Genomic DNA, 20,892 nt, shown 5'->3' on the forward strand with positions numbered 1-20,892 from the left:
TTCCCCTAAGAAAGAACGAAAATATATAAATCATCAGTTAACATCATGGAAAGATACACTTCCAGTGCATATCCAGATAAAGTTGCTGGTGTAATCTTGCAATAGAGGCGGGAGAAGGGGAATTGCTGCAGATGATTTAACCAAAACTTATGATCTATTTAAAAGCACGACAGCAACAACAACAAAAAGCAACGTATGTATTGGTTAGGAAGTTGCAGGAGGGGCTGAAAGATGCGTTTGGACAGACTAAAAACTCTCAGATTTAGATGAGTTTGTGGGTCTGGGGTGGTTTGGTTTTTTGTTTGTTTGTTTTCCTCGTGTTTTTTTTTGTGTTTTTTGTTGTTGTTGTTGTTTTGTTTTGTTTTGTTTTTTTCCTTCCCTTTGTCATGCACTCTCCCCCTGTCTCCTCCTGGGGGGTGCTTTCCCCTGTCCCCTCTCGCCGGCAGCAATCTTTTTTGTCCATGCCACCTGCTGCCCTAACCAGTCACCAGCCCCCACAAGGCAGGTGCTGGCCCAGTGCTTCCGAAACCACACTGTTTCCCTAAGTGAACAACTGGAGTTATTTGGGAGCACTAGTAAGAGAGAAAACTTCTTGGTATAAACCTTTGGAACTTACAGTTAAGCTTCTGCCAACAGTATTTGGCTATTTGAGTTAACAGAAGGGAAAAAACAAAACCAACATCTTTTACCGTAAGGATCATTTCCCATTGCCAGAAAACTGCAGTGTGGTATCGTTGTGAGTAGCAGCAGCAGTTCTAGCTTATTAGTGCTGGGGGTGTAGTACTACATATTTATTCCTAATTTGGGCTCTGTCTAGGAGAAATTATCCATGGGGAAGGTCAGCCTGATGATCAAGGCCAAAAATAAAAGCTGTGTGCCAGGGAGCTGCAGAGCTGCCGGGGAGATGAGAGTTCACGTACTTGACCCAGTGCAATTCAGGATTTAGGATCTGTCTCATCTCTTCTTTTGATGGTGGAATCCACCGACCCTTTATATTAGGCGCTATTTTAAGTTTGAATTCTCATTGTCTACTGGAAATGCAGGTAGAAGAAAAGCAGAATACTGGTGGTTAATTTCTGAATCCCTCCCAGCTTTGCTTACACTGGGACTGAGTAAGAGTAAACAAGAATTACGATTTGCCTGGGGCAGTGGACCACTGCTAAAAGAAACCACACATGAAGATCTAGAAACTAATTTTGTTACCCTTTCTGCCAGTTTTGTTTTACAGCTTTATCATTTAACCAGGAGGAATCTGTCACTTAGGGATCATTAAGTCAGTGGGATATGAAGCACTGTGTGGGGACACTCAGAGCATTCCTCTAGGCCTGGTTGTATTTGCTGTGTGTATAGTCTAGGACAGTTTCCGTAAAAAGAAGCAGGATTTGCCCATATGAAGCTGGTTCCAGCAGAAGAATTCCTTCATAGAAAGAGAGGGATGAATTGTGTGGAACAACAGGATGAGTAACAAGTGTTTATTTAGACAGCCTTTTATAGTATTTGTTAAATCTCAAGTGGTTAGCTGTGGGCTTCTAGAAATGACTTTACTCTTACTGTATGGAAAAATCTCCTTAGTTTAACAGGCAACAGACAGTGTGCAATATTGTTTACTACCGTTTTTGTGACAGGCGAACGTAACACTAGGTTTGAGACGTTCTCCTTTCAACATGCAGAACCAGAATCCCCTAGCAGTTTTGCTGCCGTGACCAGCGTCAATGCGATGTCTAGGCCCTCTCACAGCACTTCATCACAGGTAAACAACAAGTGTGTCACTGTCTTAATGGAAATGTTAACAGCTGTGCAAATTAATAATCCACAAATACAGGCTCTTTAAATCTAAGCTAATATTAAGTTACAGTAAAGAACTGTGAATTACATTAAGAAATTTATTCCAGATTTAGTATGTGGTGCCCCTAAACCAGATAATTGGTTGTGAAGAGTTTTACAGATAACAGAACTGAAACGGATGCTTCATTTAGTGGCATTGGGCCTTTCATTTTACTTTTTTTCCTCTTAAATTTCACTAAATGTACTGTGATATATGCTCCCAGTTTTACACAAGAGCTCTTGCCCTTGGTGCAGCTATGCCAAATGGCATCACTGTGCAAATACATGTATAGTCACAGCACTTGGTAAGTCTTAGCTTTGCTATTTAAAACCTCTTGTGCAGCACTACTGGCAAAGTCTCTGGCATATAAATTTGCTGAGGAGCAGCAGAGCTCTGATTCAGTGAAGTCCTTGCAGAAACACATTTTGTTTTAATTCTATTGGAATTAATTGAGAAATTCATAATAATACTCAAATCACAGGCCCACGGTTCTATTAAGCCTGGTGGTATGCTGGTGCTCAGTAAGTCACCGTTTTAATCTGGAGATGATGACTGGAGAACTGAATTAAGATCTGCAACCTCCGAGCAGTTTTGATAATAGTCACTCACATTCTTGAGGCCAGCTTTAAAGAATGTCTAAATGAGCATTTTAGAACAGACTGCTTCCATTAACTATCAGCTAAAAACTGAGATCTTGCAATATGGAGTATACAATATAAAACTAAGCTTTCTCCTGTAATCTAGAAAATTCAGTTTTTGACACTTGTAAGTTCCATGAACTATTGAGCAGAGAACACTGGGAATCTAGTATGATCGTTCACTTTTTGTCTCTTGCGTGTCTTCTAGAAAAATATTTCCATGTAGGTTGTTCTTTACTGCTACATGTAGATTCATTCTCTTGGAATTAATTGTGTCATGCTGAAAAACCACTTGGGTTATGTGTCAGTAGATAGATTACAGAAGGTCTTCCTTATAGGCTGAATGTTAAGAAGAACACAGCATTAAAGTCCTCTTAAGTATTCAAAATTAACTCTACGTGAAGTTAGAGAAACATCCTTTGATATCAGTAAGAGCTATGCAAGCAAGGAGTTAATCTTAGAGGTGAGATAGTTTTAAGATTTGTTGAAATGACTTTTTTTAAAAAAAATAGTAATTTGGCCTCTAGAAAATCTGTTACAGAATATCTCAACTAACATGGATTTCCTGTCATATAAGCTGATAAATCTCCTCTTTTATTGATTCTGTTACACAGCATAACTCGAGGAGGAGGTTGAGAAGTGAGAGCTCCTATGACATAGACAACATTGTTATTCCCATGTCACTGGTGGCACCGTCAAAGCTGGAGAAACTACAGTACAAAGAAATCCTTACTCCAAGGTTTGTTCATGACCTCCTTAGTTGCGAAATGAACACGAGAATACTATTAAAGATATGAACATCTAATTAGATGTTGTAATACTAAGATGATCTTTTCATGTGCTTGTGGGGTTTTGTTTGGTTTTGGTTTTGTTTTTTACTATGCACATCAGTTTGTGTATAGGAGTGGATGAAAGATGAGTGGTGGGAAGACTGGACAGCTGATAGCACAAGGGAAATAACATGATAGGTGCAGAGTGGTGGCAGATGCACAGACTGGCTAAAAATAGAAGTGTTTTTTTATGATCTTAATTGTAGTGATACTCATGGGCTTAAAAGTGCTATTGGGCTGACATGCTCTTAGTTATTTGGAGATTGCCATCTTTTGTGTTACAGTTCACTAAAAAGTAGCTAACGGCAAATTAAACAGAATTTAGCATATTATTTTTAAAAAATTTTCCATTTTGATACTATGGATTAAGCTGAACTTTTTCCATTTAGTGTAAACACATTATTTGTAATCCACAATTCTAGAGATGTAATAAATAAATACATCAATAAAAGAACATCTTTAGATTGCTAGAGCAGAGTAATTGATCTCCTGTGCTATAATTCAGTGTCTTTTAAGTACTGCAAGTTGCCTGCAATACTGTAGCTGTTCTATATTTCAATCTCTAATTTGTGTTTGTTTTTATATTGTCTCTAAAGATAAAACACTCTGAGTAACTTAAAAAGTTTGTTGGGGAAAGGAAAGGCTAAACGTTGGGTTAAGAAAGGAGAATTACATTGTGAGCATCTGCTATTGGCACCTGAAATTTGAAATTATCTGTAGAAACAGAAGAGTCTTTACAGCTGAAACAATGAAGCAGCGTGTAGGTAAACTAATTCGACTTTTCTTGTTTTATTTCTAGTTGGAGAGTTGTTGAATTTCAACCTTTGGAAAGATCTCCTACAGATGATGAAGAGGTAGGCTGTATTTTAATTAAACCAACAGTTTAGTTAAATTAGGTACATAGTTGGGATAATCAGTATCTGTTTTTCAAAGTCACTGACTTCATGCAAATCCTGGTAAGTTTCAGATCTCAAAAATAAACTATTAGGTATTGGGCTGTGGCAATGTGTCCTACCCCAACTTACTTGACCCTGGAGATAATTCACATTTCTGCCATCCACTACATTAAGACTTGCTGTTCGCTTGTTCTGCCCCTTGTTGTCAGCACAGTCAACAAGGGCCTCAGCTCCCCCATGCTTCTGGGCACTCTGATGCTGGGTCCCCTAGTGTGACTCTCTCTTTGGGGCTACCTCTGCAGTAATGCCTTTCCTTCTCTCTCGTCCTTTTCTTGCATGGCCAGTTCCCATGGCCTCTTGTTCTTGAGGAGGTAATTTGGCATTTTGCTTGCAGGTTTCCTAAGTTTTCTTCTCGGTGTTCCTGCAACCCTCCTGTTGGAAGCAAGCTTTTCTGCTTTGTCAGGAACAACGTAACCATCAGCATTTCCCACTCACCTTTTTCGTTAGGTGTGCACACTGTGTGCTACTCTTGCTGCCACCAGATGTAAGAATCCACCTTTTTCTTTCAGAGTATGCCCATGGACTTTGGGTTAGGGAGATTTCTTTATCCCCCAATGGTGGGTTTGAGGTGTTCCCTAACCCCAGTGTGAACACAGCAGTGTGTCTGGTCTCTGGGCTGGCTTTCCACTCTTCCTGTCTTATTGTGGCTCCTTTTCCAGAGCCAGAGGAGGAATCTGCCAGTTTTGCTGTCCTCTGGACAACATCTGTAGCCTCCCTCCAATCCCTGCTGTAGGCCCCTACCAGCTGTTGTAGCTGTAGGTAAAACTTGTGTTTTACCTTCATCCACAACATCCATTCTAGAGCTCGTTTTACATCCCTACAGCCAGGATTAGAGACCTTAGTAGTAGACAAAGACTGCCTACCTGTAGCAGTACAGCAGGGTATGCTAAGCACCCTAGACAAGTGAAATTACTGTGCCACTCCCTTGGGGTAGAAAATACACTCTCCACAAAGGCCAGGCTTCTTCAGGAGAGATTTACGAGGCCTGTAGCTTCCTCCTACCTGGAAATTGATGCTTGCAGAGAGCATCACAGCCTCACCTGCCTACCTGGCATAGTTGCAGTCATTTCACATGGTACTCCTGGCTCTGAAGCAAGGGAACAACTTCCTCTGACCCTGTCTTTTTTGTGTACTTGTGAAATTCTTGGTGGTGGTCAGATTTTGTCGCCTCCACCACTGCCTGTTAGCTTGGTACTGTCTGCTGGCAGGAAACCTGCCTGATCTTCTTTAGGAGTGAGAAGGTCAAACTATAATACACAGGAGAACTCTCCTGCGAGGATATTTAATTAAACTACGTGGAGAATTACTAATAAGGCAGCAAGGGCGCAGTGCCCCTTGAGAGCCTGCTATTCATTGTGCTCTCCTCGTCCTGGTATCGAGGGGCGGGGGTAGAAAAAGAATTTCAACAGTGATTTGTCTTTCTTCAGGGCTTCAAGGGACTTGCTTGGAGCACTGGTTGGATTTCTGTTCTAGACCCCTGATCCCATACAGACTACTTATCTTGCATACTTTTAGCTCATTTTTGCTGAATGGACTTCAAGGAGTCTGTGAAGTTTGTGCACTTACTGCTTGTTTAACAGCCCTCCCAGTCCATTTGTATCTGGCATTACTAGTTCGTGTATGATTCATCGTTTGGCCAGGAAATACTTGAGTACAATAAAGCAGCCTAGCCTCCTGCTGTGGTCCACTGCTTCAATATTGTCTGTCAGCTGCTGGGTATAACAAGAGAGGAGGGATGTCAGATGAGAAATATGTTAAAGATCTTACTCATCTAAATCATCCTTTGCCAATTTTCTCCCTTTCTATTCAGATCATATTAATTGGTTTGGATGTTCTTCTGAGGACTGAGAAAAGGTGGCTGTTTGATCTTAATTCTTTCACTGCCTTGCTTCAGGTTTTAGGCTGAGTTAATTTGTTACTGTGTAAGCTTGAGAAAAAACATCAGAAAACAGGAGCATTACTTTTTCTTTCCTTCACTCACATTCTGCCACTTGAAATTGTTCCATGCGCTGAAATCAAGGCAAGCTTCATCTAGCAGATCATTTGGAAAGGAGAAAAGAGTAGGCAAAACGTACCGTCTGCTTTCATACAAAAGCTTTTTCTTTGCTTTCCACTGCATAGCAGTCTGTGGTGGTACTGTGTAATACTTACATGTGGCCAAATTTAAAACTCCTCAAGTTGTCCTTGCATTGTCCAGCACTTAGGGATTTCTCTCACTTCATGCAATGGGCTCACACCAGAGTTCCCACAAGTCACAAACAAATGTGGTGTCCCAGATTTGTCAGGTTCTACAGGAGCTGCGCTTCCAAGGACGGGAACTCAGCACTTTCTGAAAATCGGGCCCATTCATGCTACTTTATTAGAGCCCAAAAAACTTTTTATGGGGTGCCACAGTTTTGTTTCTGGAAATTTTGCCTTACAAGGACAAACACATAAAAGTTGGACAATCTAAAAGTTAATCAACTATCTGTGTCTGCTCCACTGCTCGCTCTAAAAATACTTAGTTTTGGGACATTACAGCATTTGTATTTCCTGGTTTGCATGTGTAAATTTGCAGTCTGTTGTTGCTTTAGTTCAGGGGAGGGTGCGGCATGGGCTTTCCTGTTTTGTTTGCAGTTTGTTTTGTCCAGGTTAAAGTTTGTGGCAAGGCATGGATATAAAGTAGAGTTAAAGTTTATTTTGTAGTTGTTTTAGCAATTGCAAATACTTCAGAATAATTCTTTGTGTAATTAGTTTTGCATAAGTGTTTTTATGGCGTATGACTCAGCATTTCCCATGGAGCTGACGACTGAAGCACTGACTGTTGTTTTGAGAACCTTTCAGAAATATCCCTGCCTGTTTATTCCTGGTATTATGCCTGACTATTCAACATTAATGCATAGTGTCTCGTAGCTTAACTAGATGAGATGGGAGGGATTCAAATCTTAGTTTGCTCTAAGTCTTTCTTTGAATGAAACCATTAGACATGCCTCACAAACACACCTTCCTAATAGTCTTTTCTCTGAACGTCACTGCTAGACCCTGCTGGCAAGCAATGACAGCTCTTCGGCCTTTTTCAAGCTACCCTTGGTGGAAAAAAAAATACTTTTCTTTAGTTATAGTAATTATAAATTACTGTAAAGTTGTTTGAGGAAATATAAAATCTTAGAAAGGTGAGGAAGGGCAGAGGCTGCACTGAACCAACCAGAGTTTTTTTACTCTGAGGTAATGTGATTTTTTCTGTAGAACAAAGAACAATTTTAAAGTAAGAAACTGTATTAATGGTTGGTCTTCAGTGGAATAGGGTAAAACTCAAATAAGTAGTTAAATCTTTGCTATTAGCTATGGAAAAGGTACAGTAAGGCTTACTTCTAATATTTTTCAGAACTTGTAGAGGAATGTGGGCTTGGGTTTTGAAAGGAAGCTCGTTAAAAATAAAGTTTCTTCCCAGCATGAAAAGTTTTGGCAATTTGCTAAGAAAAGTAATTTCAAAGTCCAAGTTTTTCTTTGAAAATTATCTTTTGTTTGCACTTCAAAGGAAATTGATCACACAGAAAAATCCTGCATTTTCCCTGAGGGAATAACACTTTTGTAGTCCATAAAATTGTCGCTTTCACACTGTACATCATTGACCTTGGAAAGGCAGAGTGTGAACTGAGATGCAGCCCCAGACCCATGCCATCCAGGCAACAAGAGCTGGTGAATTCCAGAGAGGAGGAGACCCATTCGGTTGAGTTACGTGAAGGGAAACAAACAGCTAACAAAGAAGTTTGTGTTGAACATAAATAAAAGCAAGGAGGAGTCTTTAAAAAGAAATCCTGAGCTGAGCAAACAAAGCAGGCCTGTTTGTCTGACGGTTCCCCGGGGTGCTGGGCTGAGCAGAAACCAGGCAGCACCAGTTCTGGCAAACGGGTCCAGTGGCTGGTTCGGATCACACAGAAGTCTTTGAGATCCTTTTCACTGACCCAGCTAAATTTGGTTGTGGGGCTACGGCTCGTGGCCAGCAGCCTAGGATGGAGGTGTGTGCTCTGGCAGGCTGAGGAACGCCGCTGTCAGGTATGTTTGCAGCAGCAGCAGTGCGTTGTATTTCGCATTCGTACCCATAATGGCCATGCACTACTTGGTGCTGCAAGGCCTCCTGGAGAGAACGGCTCCTGCAGAAACCTCAGGGCCGAGAGCTGCCTGCTGCAGAGTGAATCCTGCTGACAACATAACCGTCTCTCTGGTGGTGCAGCTAGGACGCTGCTTTTTGTTCTCTATTTTATCAAACTAAATCAGAAGATGAATCATGTTGCTTGTGTAGCAGCCACGAGAACTTTGTTTCATGGAAAATCAATTTAATTTTCTGTAACCTCCCACTTCTTGGTATAGTTCTTGTCCAGGACTGATCTGGCAGTGCAGCTTCACAGCTCCTACAACCAGGAATTTTCTTTCTTAGAATTTCTCTGCTTTTAAGGTGGGAGTGGCTGGCATAAAAATCCATGGCTTCTGCACTCCTGTGCTCTTGCCAACCACAGCTTTTTAGATGAACTTTGAGGCTGAATGGTTTGGAGCACTTTGAAGTAATGCTGAGCTGTGCTGGAGTTGTCCACCCTGCAGTCTGGGGAGTGAGAGGGAAGGGCAGCACTGTGCTCCTCCCCCAGCTGCATACACACAGCAGACTTAGACAACGGAAAAGTGAAGATGGCTCTTCCTAAGTGAAGGTCAGATGTAAGAGCTGCATCTGAGGAGCTCTGGGTAAAAAGCTGGCTCGTTTGACTCTACGAGCAGTTAAAGTACATTTACATTAGGGCTGTGTTAGGTTGTGCTGGGCTCATGCAGCTAAGAAATGCTCTCTTCACAGCAGACACCATTTTCTGCTTGGTTTCATAGCAGGAATGCAGCACCTCAGGTTTGCTGCATGCCTCTCCATGTGGAGCTATTGCAAGCCCCTGTGATCTCAGACCTGACTCTCTGTGCTTAAAGAGCACCTGGCAAATCCTGCTGCCTCCCAGCCTCCTCCTAAATCAGTCTCTAAAAACTCCTTGGATTTTTCCTTGTCTTCGTTTTGTGCTTTTAATGCTGCCTTGATTTTGCAAATGAATACTTGTCTTTTTAATTCTCTGATTCCCACCGTAGGGAGAAATGTGCTAGCTGCATAGGGGTGTAACTTCTGTATCCCTTCAGATCAACCACAGACACACAAAGGTGACAGCGTCCCATAAACTGTGGCTCTAAGTGAGAGTGCCAGCTGACGGCGTTATTTTGATGTACCCTTGTACTGCTAGCACACATTGTCTTGTTTGCTTGTGTTTGGTGAACAAACCTTCATGGAACTACATACATCAGCACCTGTCTTTGTTTCTAGTGATGTTGATAATTACAGCAGCTATCCCTCATTTTTCATTGCAGATAGAAGATCTCTCAGATGAAGTCTTTTCCTTACGTCACGCCAAGTATGAAGAAAGAGAGCGAGCAAGGTGGTCGCTGTGGGAGCAGAGCCGCTGGCCCAGAAGGAATAGCAGGCAGGTGTATTGACTTTGATAAGAGCGTTCCCGTGGGACCAGGGCTGGGTCGGTTGGTGCAGCAGGTTCAGAAGTGCTGCCACAGAGCATAATGCTGCTTATTTATCAGCTCCTTAGAGTCACTACCAGGCATAAATTGTTTTTGCAGTTGAAAAGGGAAAGCCAGGCAGTTCTGAAGCATGTGGAACTTACAGAAAGTTGGCACGTTGGTGATCTGGCACCGCTAAGATTGTAGTGCCATACACAACACACGGCTCTGTTGGTTTGTGCCACTCCCTGTTATCATGACTTTTAGCCACCCCTTCTCATTTGAATCAAGTATAATCCCTGTAAGTCTTGGAAAAAATAGTGTATATAAGGCCAAACGTCATATAGCAGCTGTATCTCCAATTTTGGTCTGGGAAAACGATTCCCATAATTTGCTTCAGAATCTGCCACAACAAAAAGCATCCTATAAACATTAGGATAACTTTTCCTGCTATTTATCATAGATATGCCTGTGTCTGTTCCTGGCTGAAATTGAGTCATGACGCAATGAATTAAATATGCAAAGGTAGCTTTTATACTGCAGAATAAAATGAGAGGTAAAATATATTCAGGAATTAATTCTGAGAGCTTTTGAACATAAAGTGACCTTAGAACCTATACTGAAAGAAGACTAAATCGTATGAAAAATATAGACTTTATACGTACCTTTTTATTTTGAAAATCTGTGAGCTCTTTGGTGAAATCTTAGTGTAATTTGAAATGAGAAGTAAAACTGCCATTAACATGAGGAAGGTCAAACTTCTACATGACATTTGAAATGCGTGCCAGTATTTTAAATATTTTAGTTCAAATTTACAATAAAGGTGAGGGCAAAATTTCTACTCTTATTACACAAACTATTTTGCTTGCTTTGGAGACTGGGGGTACCTCACCCTATGGGCTAGAGGGGCCAACACGAGAGGTGGGGTGGCAGCGTGCTTTGGGCACCTGTGTGTGATGTTGTGCTCCCGCGTGGGCCATGGCACTCGCTGTTCTGCAGCTAGGGTGTGTCTGTTCCAGCCCCGTGGCAGCTGCTTATAGCTCCTCCACACAGCACTCTTGGCTCTGGCTTGCAGCAGCAGGGTTGTTAAGAACCACGTGTAGTGTTGTTCAGTTCAAGCAAGCGGAGCACAGGTAGCACTTGCAGAGACACTGAACACGTTGAAAAGAAAATCTGAACTAGTCCCGGTGATGTGAAAGGGCAGGGAGTAGGTCTTAAGACTCTTGTCTCTTTTGTTCTGCACTAGATCTTACAGCAAAAATGCAGATGGACGACACAGCCAGGATGCGATGCACAAAGACCACCACAGCAGCTCCTGTGCCTCGCTGCACTGCGCTGCTGAACCTGTTCCCGACCCGACATCAGAAGCCCACAGCTCTGTTTGTTCAGGGATTGCACAGCTCTGCAGGGAGAGCCAGGAAGCCAAGGTGGGTGCTCCCGGTGCCCTCCGGGTCTGCTCAGGGCCTCAGTGACCACTGGCCCTTAACCTGAAACGGGGATCTTGAACATACCCACGTCCTTCCCTGCTCAGCATGCCCCTAGTTTATGTGCGCTGAATGTAGCCCTTCTGTTTAGACGTAGGCGTGTTTTTTATGAATGAAACCTAACGTTTGTCCACAGGCTCACCGCTCAGTGAACGCGGTGCGTGTTTTAGAGGCGAGTGTGGCAGGCCTGGGTTCAGGGACGGGGAATCTTCCCTCGGGTATGCTGGCCAAGGGTTCCAGACAGACCTGATCTGATTGTTTTGGCGGCCAGGAAACCTGCTTGCCTGGCAGTATGGAAAGGAGCCCTCCCCTGTCCTGCGCTGTGCCTGCACAGTTGCAGCTCTGTTACGGGTTCAAACCCACATGAAGCCGGTGTACACTGACAGCTGGTGCCCAGCAGTGTGGTATTCTTTATCTGAAGAGCCCTGCAAACATTGTGAAGAATGACACTCATTTGTTACTTGATAGCAGAGCATTCTGCACACAGCTAATCAGACTCAACTGAAATCTCTTTTTTTCCCCTCTTTTCTCTTTTTCCACCCTCGCTCCTACCCTTCTGATTCCTTTCAGTCGGGGCTGTGGGAACTTCGAGTTTTTCCACTAAAAGATGAAGAGGTAGAAGCTTTACTGTGCCAAGATCAAGTAACGAATCAGACTGAAATGTCAAGTGCAGCTTTCCCCAGCGACTCGCTCTGTACTTCATGTACGCCCATTGGTTTGGCAGACAATGGCCATCCACCAAGAAAACAATCCACAGAAGAGTCAGAAGACTGCGAAAATGTTTGCCTGGGAATCAACAATACGAGAAAACAAAGGTGACAGGGAATAATGTGGTTCATTAAGAAAGCCAATTAAGGTGGAGAAAAGTGTAAGGTAAAATCTCTCTTGTTCACACAGCATATGACAGCACAATTCAAAACCTGTACATTAGCTGCATATAATATATTTTCTTTCTTGCTTTGTAACAGGCAGGATAAATCCCAAAGACAACACTTTCTTCTTCCTGAACCCCAAGAGAAAGTAATTATTTCAAGCTGGAAGTCTAATATTCCCAGTGTCGGGAGTGGGCGCACATAAATTGCTGGCACCATTCACTGCTTTCTGTTGTCATATTGCCACATTCGTTAATAATCATCCTCTTTTGTTTTGTTTGTTTTCAAATGTGTTTCTGGTTCTAGTGGATTCTGGTGCAGCAGGATATGCTGTCTACCTTAAACCAACAACTTCAACTGAACACAGAAAAACTACTTGAAAATACAGTGGTGAGAAAGCGATAACCACAGATTATTTTCCTGTGTGGCATGAATGTGTGGCAGAAAATCCACCTCTCTTTAAAGGCATGCGTGCAACCCACGCGTGAGAGAAGGGCAGGTGAGAACCAGCAGTCTGAAAGCAGACGTTGTCAAAGCCTTGCATCTAGCTTAAAACCTGTACTCAGCTCTCAGTAGTGCCAGGGCATGTTCCATATAGACGTCCTCGAGCAGTAAGATAGACATAGACCACTGCATTTCAATAGTCCGTGTATCTGCTACTCAGAGTAGGGTTCCTGTTTGTTGTGTGGGTTTAGAGAAAGGGAAGGGAAGAGGAGGCGCATCAAATCCCTGATGCAGCTCCCTGGATGTTGCGTTTTGGGTCACCTTACTTCCTTAGGCCTTCAGTAGCAAATGAGGCTCATAATATTTTGCTTTAATATGTTAAAGATGAAGTTTAGTTCAAATTTCTGTACAGTGCCTTGCAAGAGTCTCATAAGTATGCCAACATTTGGTGACTAGCTGAAAAGGAAAAGATGATTGATGTCTAGAAGACCAATAAAGAAAAAAGCCCCAAAGCTCTCCATTGTGATTCCAGATAGATTTTTAATTTCCCAGCAAGTTCACGGTGAGGAAACAAAAGCAAGTTGCTGAAACTTGCATCTAAATAGCATAGTTTGGAATGTATCTGCAATCTGAAGAGGTATTAACAAAGATTAAACATTGAATGTAGGTATAATTCACCAACAGGAAGTTTTTCTGTGTAGGACAGTTGAAGGCAATTTTATAGGAGTCTCTGTTTTTGTGCAAGATTTCCTTCCATGTGTACTATCTAGAACTGAATGGCACTGGACAGATGACCCAGTTTTAGTGTCAATTTTTTTTTTTTTTTTGTCAAAATGACAGGAAATACACACTGGACATCTGAAAACAGTTCAGTAAAGTTTCAACACTACAACCTATTGCTACATTGTAGTTTATTGCACATTATGATTATTTTTTTAAACACTTTTTTAACACTGGTTTGTCTTAAACTTGAATCTTGCCTCATTGTCTGATACAATAATCTTTGATGCAAGGTTGTTTTTTTAATTAAAAGTTATTTCTATATATATAGATCCATATATGTGTGTTGTATATGGTTTGAATTGTATGGCCTTTTAGAAGTGGAGTGCTGGCTTTCGTGCTTTCTCTTGGCACAGAGACCTGCTCGGCCCAAGCGTGGCTTTGCAGACACCCTGGCGTGGCAGTGGCACTAAGCTTTGCTGTCGTACTCACGTTGCACTGGTGCTTGGGAGACTTCAGGTTCCCTCCAGCACCTAAATTTGGAGGTGAGCTGTTCCACCTTTCGTCCTGCATGTGCGGCTGCTGCTGCTGCTGGGAGAAGCTTTGTGAATTTAAATGCCTCCAACGCCTCCAGATGTGTCGCCCTCCACGCAGAAGGCTGACCCGACCAGCTCTCACCCAGCTTGCTGTAAGGTCAGGGCTTCCTGCTGGCTGATCCCTGGGGCAGCGCGAGTTCCTGCCATGTGGGGTGGGACAGGCGCAGTACGGCAGCCAGCGAGCTGCCTGACGTGGCCCAAGACGCTGTCAGGAAGCGGAAATGCATTCCAGTGTTGTATGGGAAGGAGGCAAAGCAGGGGGAGGGGGGTCTAAATTTATTTGGGGGTGGGGGCGGGGTGAAGAGAATGTTAAAATGCAAGCAAGGAGACATGAACCAAATTTGGTTGGTCTCAGGAACTGTGAAGCTGCTCCTGTACGGCTGTTCAGTTCCCAGCTGTGGGCTCCTGTTGAACCATGGTGTGGCTTTTGGGTCGGTCCCCAGTGTGCTGCTCCAAAGCAGCTGTTTGTTACCGTGCCAGCTGCAGAGGCTGCACAGGCGGTTGCTGATGAGAGCGAGGGTAAGCACGCTTTCTTTGTCCTCTCTTTAGATGCTTTTGCTCAGCCATTGTGGGAAACAGCCAGTGCGTGGCAATGCAGCAATAAAAAGGCTAGGCAAAGAAAGCCAGAATGCTAGGAAAAAAAACAGCTTGTTGAAACTATAACAATGTCAGTTGGGCTATACCCCACCCCGGCCCTGTCAGCTCTCTTCTCTGTTAATGTCTGCCTCTCAGCTGGCTGGACCTGCAACAGCAGCCTGCACAGAGCTGCCCGAGCGACTGCGAGGCTGGAGAACCACACCCGGGCACTGCTTCCTCCTGCTGCCTCCACCCTGGGGCTGCTCCCAAAGCCTTGTCGGTGTGCAGCTTGTGCCATCAGGTGAGAAGCACACACGAGCATGGTGGGCAAAGGCCTGTGGCTGCAGTTGTTGCCTGCCTGCCTCTGGCAGGGGCAGCTTGGAGCAGGCAGGGTGCACGTGCGCTGCCTCATTTAGCCTCCTTTCACTGCTGCAACAAGGTTAGAGAACTTGGTCACAAGCCCACCCCGTGCCTTTCCTGTGTGCTGCATGCAGCTGCAGTTGGCACTAGTGCTCTATTGCCCTGCCTGCAGCCCTTTTCCCCTGCAGAGCTGGACTCCCACCTTGGGTCAGGTTTTGCGTGAATCCTGGTGTCTTGAGGATGGCACCGGTGGTGGGAGTGGGCTGAGAGCTCAGAGCCAGAGTCACGCTTGAGGCCATGAAATGAGCAGGAACCCCCTGCTTGTTTTCTTTTTGAAAAGTTAAACAACCGGGGGAAAAAAAGAAAAAAAAAGCTGTGTCTTTTGGCTGTTAAGCTGTAAGAACAGCTGTCAGCACTGCTTCCAGTGAAGGTACTATAAAGGCTGCCTTAAATACCAACTCAAACAGATGCGGTAAGGCCTTCCCCCCACCCGTACATGAAACTGGGTTGTTGCAGCCTTGCAAAGAAAGCCATTTCCCTTGCACTTCATTTACCATTCTCAGCAGAGTTTTTACGGCCACCTGCGTTCTGCTCCCTGCTGCTACAAGGGTTTAAACGCTTCGTCCAGGACCTTGATGGAATGTAAGTACAACTGCACCCTGTTGAGCCCCGCTGCAGTGAAGCCATGCACACCTCCTGCGTTGTTCCTCCTGCTCAGGGCTGGGCACTGTTCTGCCCTGCAGCGCACACCCAGCCTCCCTTGGGCCGTACCCACGTGCCTTTTATCCCGCCTTGCAGTCGGATGGTGCCATGCTCCAGCAGCGCACTCTGGCCCGCTGTAGCCCACGTGACTCGGCGTCACCACTGCCTCCCTGCTGCTTCGTTGCTGAAACTTTATCAGAGCATTGCAACATGTAACGGCTCTGGGGTTTGTTGGCCCCGCAGATATGCAAACACCTCTTCTGGTTTCAAGTCCTGCAGCTGGGGTGCTTCCTCTGTGGCGCTGCATTACTGCGCATAGGAGGACAAGCCCAAACACAGCCTAACAGATTACTTCAGGTTATCTATCAAGGCACAGAACCGGACAAGTCCTAAGCAGTAAAGGAACACCTGTTGGTGCTGATATTTTCATGGATTCTTCAGCTCTGCGCTCACAACTAGTTTTAACCTTAGGTGTGTAAAAGGACACTGCCATAGCAACCAGCTGCACAGATCCACCTGGGTGGGATTCACACAGAAAGCAGCAAGTGAGCGATTTTCCTGTGTGTCTAATTCTCTTCTCCCACAACAGTGCTAAGGTAAGACTGAATGGAAGTAGAACTACCACATTTAAACAGGGACAAAGCAACTGAAACCTCTGGAAGAAAACATACTGCATGGTTCTGTGCTCAGAACACAGTGTAAAGTTCTCACTCAAGCGGCATGACTTGGGGCCTTTTTTTTCCAAATTAATGAGAAAAAGCAACAGAAATTGTTTGAATGCCCTTCAAATGAGCTTGAGATCAACTGTAAGAAGCAAATACTGCTTACAACGGAACGAAAAGTCATACTTCCCAATCCTGAACTAAACTTCTGATAGCTGTTTTTTTACTGCTTAGCCCTGCATTTCCAACTACCAAAGCCTTTTTTTTTTTTTCTATGTGCGCAATATTTTAAACTCTACACAGCTGCTTTCCAGCTTTAATGTGTCTACTGGGCACATGGACCATTACCTTTTTCCTAGCCAAGCTTTTTTTGGCTGTTTCTGAGATGTTTTCAGAGCAGTAGCTCCAGCAGACTCCATTTTTCTCTTGCTAGCTCTCATCTGGGGTTGCAAATGGAAACAGGAAGCGAAGACATTTGTTCACCTAACCCACAACCAACCACACAGGAAAACGAAGCAGCTGAGCCAGCTCAGAGACCTGCCTGGATTGTCTGCAAGCCCCCTCCTTAGTGCTGGCAGCAGCCCGCACTCTGACAGCACCCTGTGTCTCCTTGCCCAGCACCAAGCGTTTTACCCTCCTGCGCTGTTCCGCTGCTGTGGGATCGCAGTGGACGTGGCCCAGAGGCTGGGCTGTGGGGCACTGCACGCCTGGGGCTCACAGCAGGGTGTGCGTCAACTCGAGCACTGCTGCCACAGCAGGGAGATGACAGGTGCCCAGCTTTGCTGCAAGAACAAATCTGACTACATGCTTGAACTGACCTGGATGCAATTGTTGAGCTGTCGGGCCTGCTCCCTTGAACTATCAGCCTGCTCCGAGCCCTGCTGTAACTTACAGGAAAAAATGCCAAGCAAGCAGAACACAATAAAATATTAAAGGAGCGAGCACTACTGATTAGAGCCATGCGAGGCAGGGCTGTCTAACGTGACCCCCTCAAGTCTTCCTCTAGGGGGTTTTAACTCTCCTATTCCACATGTCCAAACAGGCCAAGCTAAGAAGTTAGTGCAATCAACCAGGAGCTATGAGAACTATGTAGCTTTCTAGCTATGAGAATGGAGCTGTTTAACAGGTGAAGAACCACCCCCACCTAGTGCATGTATCTCGAGCTACATACAGCGAAATCACTGCAGTACATAACATGCCTGTATCTCACTATCCTAATCACTCACTTGGACTTATGCACAAATTCAGGAGGTTGGGGTCGAGATACTGCACTGTAACATTCCACCATGGAATTCCATCACTTCCAGGAATTTGAGTCAGAGCTGTCTTACCTGGCTATTTGAAAGGCGAATGAGAAAACAGTTCCCAGTCTGTGACCTGGTAAAGATGTTCAACAGATGGGTGTGGTGTTTAAAAAACTTAGGTAGCTCAAGTATTTCTACACAGTAAAAGCAAAGCAGAAATATTTCTATCATCCACAGCTTTCCCCAGCCCTAATAAACTGCATTTTCCCCAAAGTTACTATTCCAAGTAATCATTTTTGACAGTCAATTTAAAGGAGACTTACCACACCAGGAGAAGTGTGTTTAATGCAGACATTGGAAAAGTTTTGTAGGAATGCACAGAAAAAGTGACAAAATACAGACAGCAGAAGGCAGGTTCATTAGAGTCTTCCACAAGAGAGATTGCATGTGGTGATGCTACACTCTTCTAGCAAGCAAGAACTGATTGAATTTTAGTTCGATCCACTCAGCATTAAAGGTTGTTGCATAAAATTAGCCTCCACAGAATCAAGAAACAAGTTCAAACCATTGCATTTCCAACCCTGAAAGACAGCCAGAATGTTTTTTCACTGCTGCTTGCTTCATTGCAGTGAAGGAATGATTCCTCTGTTCAGCAGCAACAAATTTCCATAATTAATGTTCATCCAGCCCTCCCTTACGCACGAGAAACAAGGGCTCTCCTGCACGCACAGAGCCTTCTTGAACAGTGTTCGAGTAGGTCTCATCGATCCAGACACCGCTTTTGAGCAGCTTCTGAACACACGTTCCTTAGAAGGTTGATCACAGATCTCGGATCTGCGCTCCTCATAATAGCACTGCCAGATACAATCATATTTGCACCTGCCTGGAAGATATTAAACACCCACTCAGTGACACAGAACAGACCCGTTTCTTAAGACTTTTCTTGCTGCAAAACACACAAGGAGACAGCAGTTTGTAGGCTGATGAACAAATGAGCACTACCTGCAGAACACAGGTATCGTGCCTCTAACTGCACCTGCAAATCAACTTTGGAAAAGACAGCACCTCCCCTCACAGCTAACTGCCTCACCACTGCTCCTGCTTGGCTGCGTGTACAACAAACGACTTAGGAGGGGCTTCGGTAGCCACTGTTAAAAAAGGCACAAATGATTTTGCCACTATGTCAGCTTTACCGTTCCTTCTGAAAATGACTGCTCGAAGGGCTTGTCCTCCTATGCCTTATTTTCTGAGGGATGACTGCATCTCTCAACACGCTGACCAGGAGCGCTGTGCTGTTTCAGCCCCTTACCTCTGCGCACTTGTGGATGGTGTCAGGCCCGACTCCTCCGTCCACTTCGATATCCAGCGATGGGAACTGCGTCCTCAGCCACTGAACCTGCGAGAGACGGCGTTAAAAGGCTGGCACTGGGAGCTGCGCCCAGCCTCGCACACTTTATTCTCACACACACACACACAAGGTTTATTCGGCTCCCTGCGTAACGTTTGGTTAACTTTACGCTCGGCAGCCGGGAGGTGCCGCTTCACCTTTGGCATCATGTCTTCCATGAATTTCTGCCCTCCGAAGCCCGGCTCCACCGTCATCACCAGCGCCATGTCGATCTGGTTGGCCCATGGCGCCAGCTGCTCCACCGACGTGCCGGGCTTGATGGCCAGGCCCACCTGCGGGAGAGGAGCCGCAGGGCGGCTGCAGGCCGTGCCGGGGGCTGCGTCAGGCGGCTCCGGGCGCCGCGGCCGCTCACCTTCATGCCGTTCTCGCGGATGTCCTTGATGAGCGCGCCCGGGTTGTCCGCGGCCTCCAGGTGGAAGGTGTACTGGTTGGCGCCCGCCACCGCCATCGGCTGCACCCACTGCTCGGGCCTGGCCACCATCATGTGCATGTCTGCGGGGCGGCCGCGCCGTCAGGGCGGCGCCGGAGCCGCGCAGGGCCCCGCGGCGCCCCGCGGCCGCTTACCGAAGAAGGGCTCCTGGCCCAGGCGGCGCCGCAGGCTCTCGACCACCGGGTGCCCGAAGGTGATGTTGGGCACGAAGTGCCTTGGGGCCGAACACACAGCGTTACCCCGCGGCGCCGCGCGGCCCCCCCGGCCTCCCCTTCCCTCCCCTCCCTCCCCGCGTTACCCGTCCATGACGTCGAGGTGCAGGTAATCGGCGCCGCACTCCAGCAGCCGCCCGCACTCGGCGCCCAGCGCCGCCAGGTCGCCGTTGAGCACGGACGGCCCGACCCGGCACCCGGACGCCATCGCCGCCGCCCCGCGCAGGCGCCGCCGCCCCGCGGCACAGCGGGAGCCCGCCCACAGCCACCGCCACCGCCCCGCCTCAGCACCGCCGCCATCTTGGCGCCCGCCTCACCCCGGCCCCTCCGCACACCCCCGGCACCTTTACATTTTTCTGTCAGTAACACAGCACGCAGGCAGCTCGGTCCCTGCCGTGGCTCACTGCTGTGGAGTCACCCATCACAGCGGCAACACCTTAGTGGCAACAATTATCACACACACTGAATTAAACCAAGTAAATCACAGCTGTTTTCGCAGAGTACCACAGTGAGGTTGTCCACGTTTCGTTAAGGTGGATTCTCCCGTCTCATTTTCCACAGAAAAGGTCACTCTGATGAAATGCACCACAAATTCTGCACGTGCAGCACCCCAGCTCGCATCTAAGCTCTCCTCCCTGCCCACCTGCAGCCCAGCCTACCTTGGGCTTTGAAAGCAAACCTGTGTTTTTTCTCATTTGTGCGTCACTGTTAATAACAAAACTTAGCATCTGGAATTTAGCAACTCTCTGAGCGACCTCCAAGCCAGGAGATAATCCAGAGCAGTCTGCCACAGGTAGCTGGTGCTGGCCCCAGCGTGCTGAGGAGATCAGCAGCAGTACAGCACGTCCTGGTCAGCAAAGCAAGCAGCTCCTCAGGCAGGAAACCCTCAGAGCAGCAGAGCCCAGGTGCTGCCACCCAGTCAGCTCTCTTACAAAGCCCTGTACGCTTTAAAGTTGCATTAGTGCACCACCTATGGATAGATGGATGGACGGACGGATAGACAGACAGATACAGACAGACAGATACAGACAGACAGACAGAATTTGCCTCCAGCGCAAAGGACGCAGCACATGCTCAATGCCCCTGAGCCTGGGAGGAGGATGGCTTTTGCTATCATCTGCAGATGTTTGATGTGCACGAGTTCCCCCCTCAGACTGGTATGCGCAGCTCCCATCAAATGTGAGCGTTTGGCGAATACCAGGCCGTGCAGCGCGAGGGCTCCATGGGTTGGAACAGGCTGAAACCTGCTGCCAGGTGCACAGTTAATTCTCCACACAACGGCAAAACCTGCATGCTGCACCTCAGCAGTGAGACTATCATTTTTACGGCAGTACTTTGAGCAGCGATTCTGGAATTGCTGAAGAGGGATGCGAGTCCTTTCTTTGGAGATGGATAGGATATTGTTCCATCGCCACAGTAAGG

The 20,892-nt window shown here is 46.0% G+C and overlaps 2 protein-coding genes across 12 annotated transcripts in view; one reads left to right on the top strand and one right to left on the bottom strand.

Annotated features, from left to right (window-relative positions):
• The window catches only part of KANSL1L (KAT8 regulatory NSL complex subunit 1 like), a 63,141-nt gene extending 49,525 nt beyond the window's left edge, over window positions 1-13,616 (top strand). For 7 of the 10 annotated variants that reach the window (XM_068686443.1, XM_068686446.1, XM_068686447.1 and 4 more), the window contains 6 exons: window positions 1,626-1,750; window positions 3,078-3,202; window positions 4,093-4,147; window positions 9,620-9,732; window positions 11,007-11,187; window positions 11,815-13,616. In XM_068686443.1, coding sequence (XP_068542544.1) covers window positions 1,626-1,750; window positions 3,078-3,202; window positions 4,093-4,147; window positions 9,620-9,732; window positions 11,007-11,187; window positions 11,815-12,063 — 848 coding nt within the window. In that variant the 3' untranslated portion in view covers window positions 12,064-13,616. The remainder of the gene's footprint in view (window positions 1-1,625; window positions 1,751-3,077; window positions 3,203-4,092; window positions 4,148-9,619; window positions 9,733-11,006; window positions 11,188-11,814) is intronic. The other 3 variants (XM_068686444.1, XM_068686448.1, XR_011097795.1) reach the window with 2 other exon arrangements.
• A 4,131-nt stretch (window positions 13,617-17,747) lies between these two features.
• On the bottom strand, window positions 17,748-19,717 carry RPE (ribulose-5-phosphate-3-epimerase). Of its 2 annotated transcripts, XM_068686455.1 has the most exons (6): window positions 19,557-19,717; window positions 19,393-19,472; window positions 19,181-19,320; window positions 18,966-19,100; window positions 18,730-18,816; window positions 17,748-18,303 (listed from the first exon to the last, which is right to left on the bottom strand). In XM_068686455.1, exons 1-6 carry the CDS (start codon window positions 19,676-19,678, stop codon window positions 18,181-18,183), a joined length of 687 nt encoding a protein of 228 aa, XP_068542556.1. In that variant the 5' UTR covers window positions 19,679-19,717; the 3' UTR covers window positions 17,748-18,180. The 2 variants fall into 2 exon arrangements, with proteins under 2 accessions (XP_068542556.1, XP_068542557.1); XM_068686456.1 differs by lacking the exon at window positions 19,393-19,472 and having other exon boundaries at window positions 19,557-19,690.
• Between the last annotated feature and the right edge of the window lie 1,175 nt (window positions 19,718-20,892).

The sequence above is a fragment of the Anas acuta genome, chromosome 6 (assembly GCF_963932015.1).
Source record: "Anas acuta chromosome 6, bAnaAcu1.1, whole genome shotgun sequence".
NCBI classification, from domain to species: domain Eukaryota; kingdom Metazoa; phylum Chordata; class Aves; order Anseriformes; family Anatidae; genus Anas; species Anas acuta.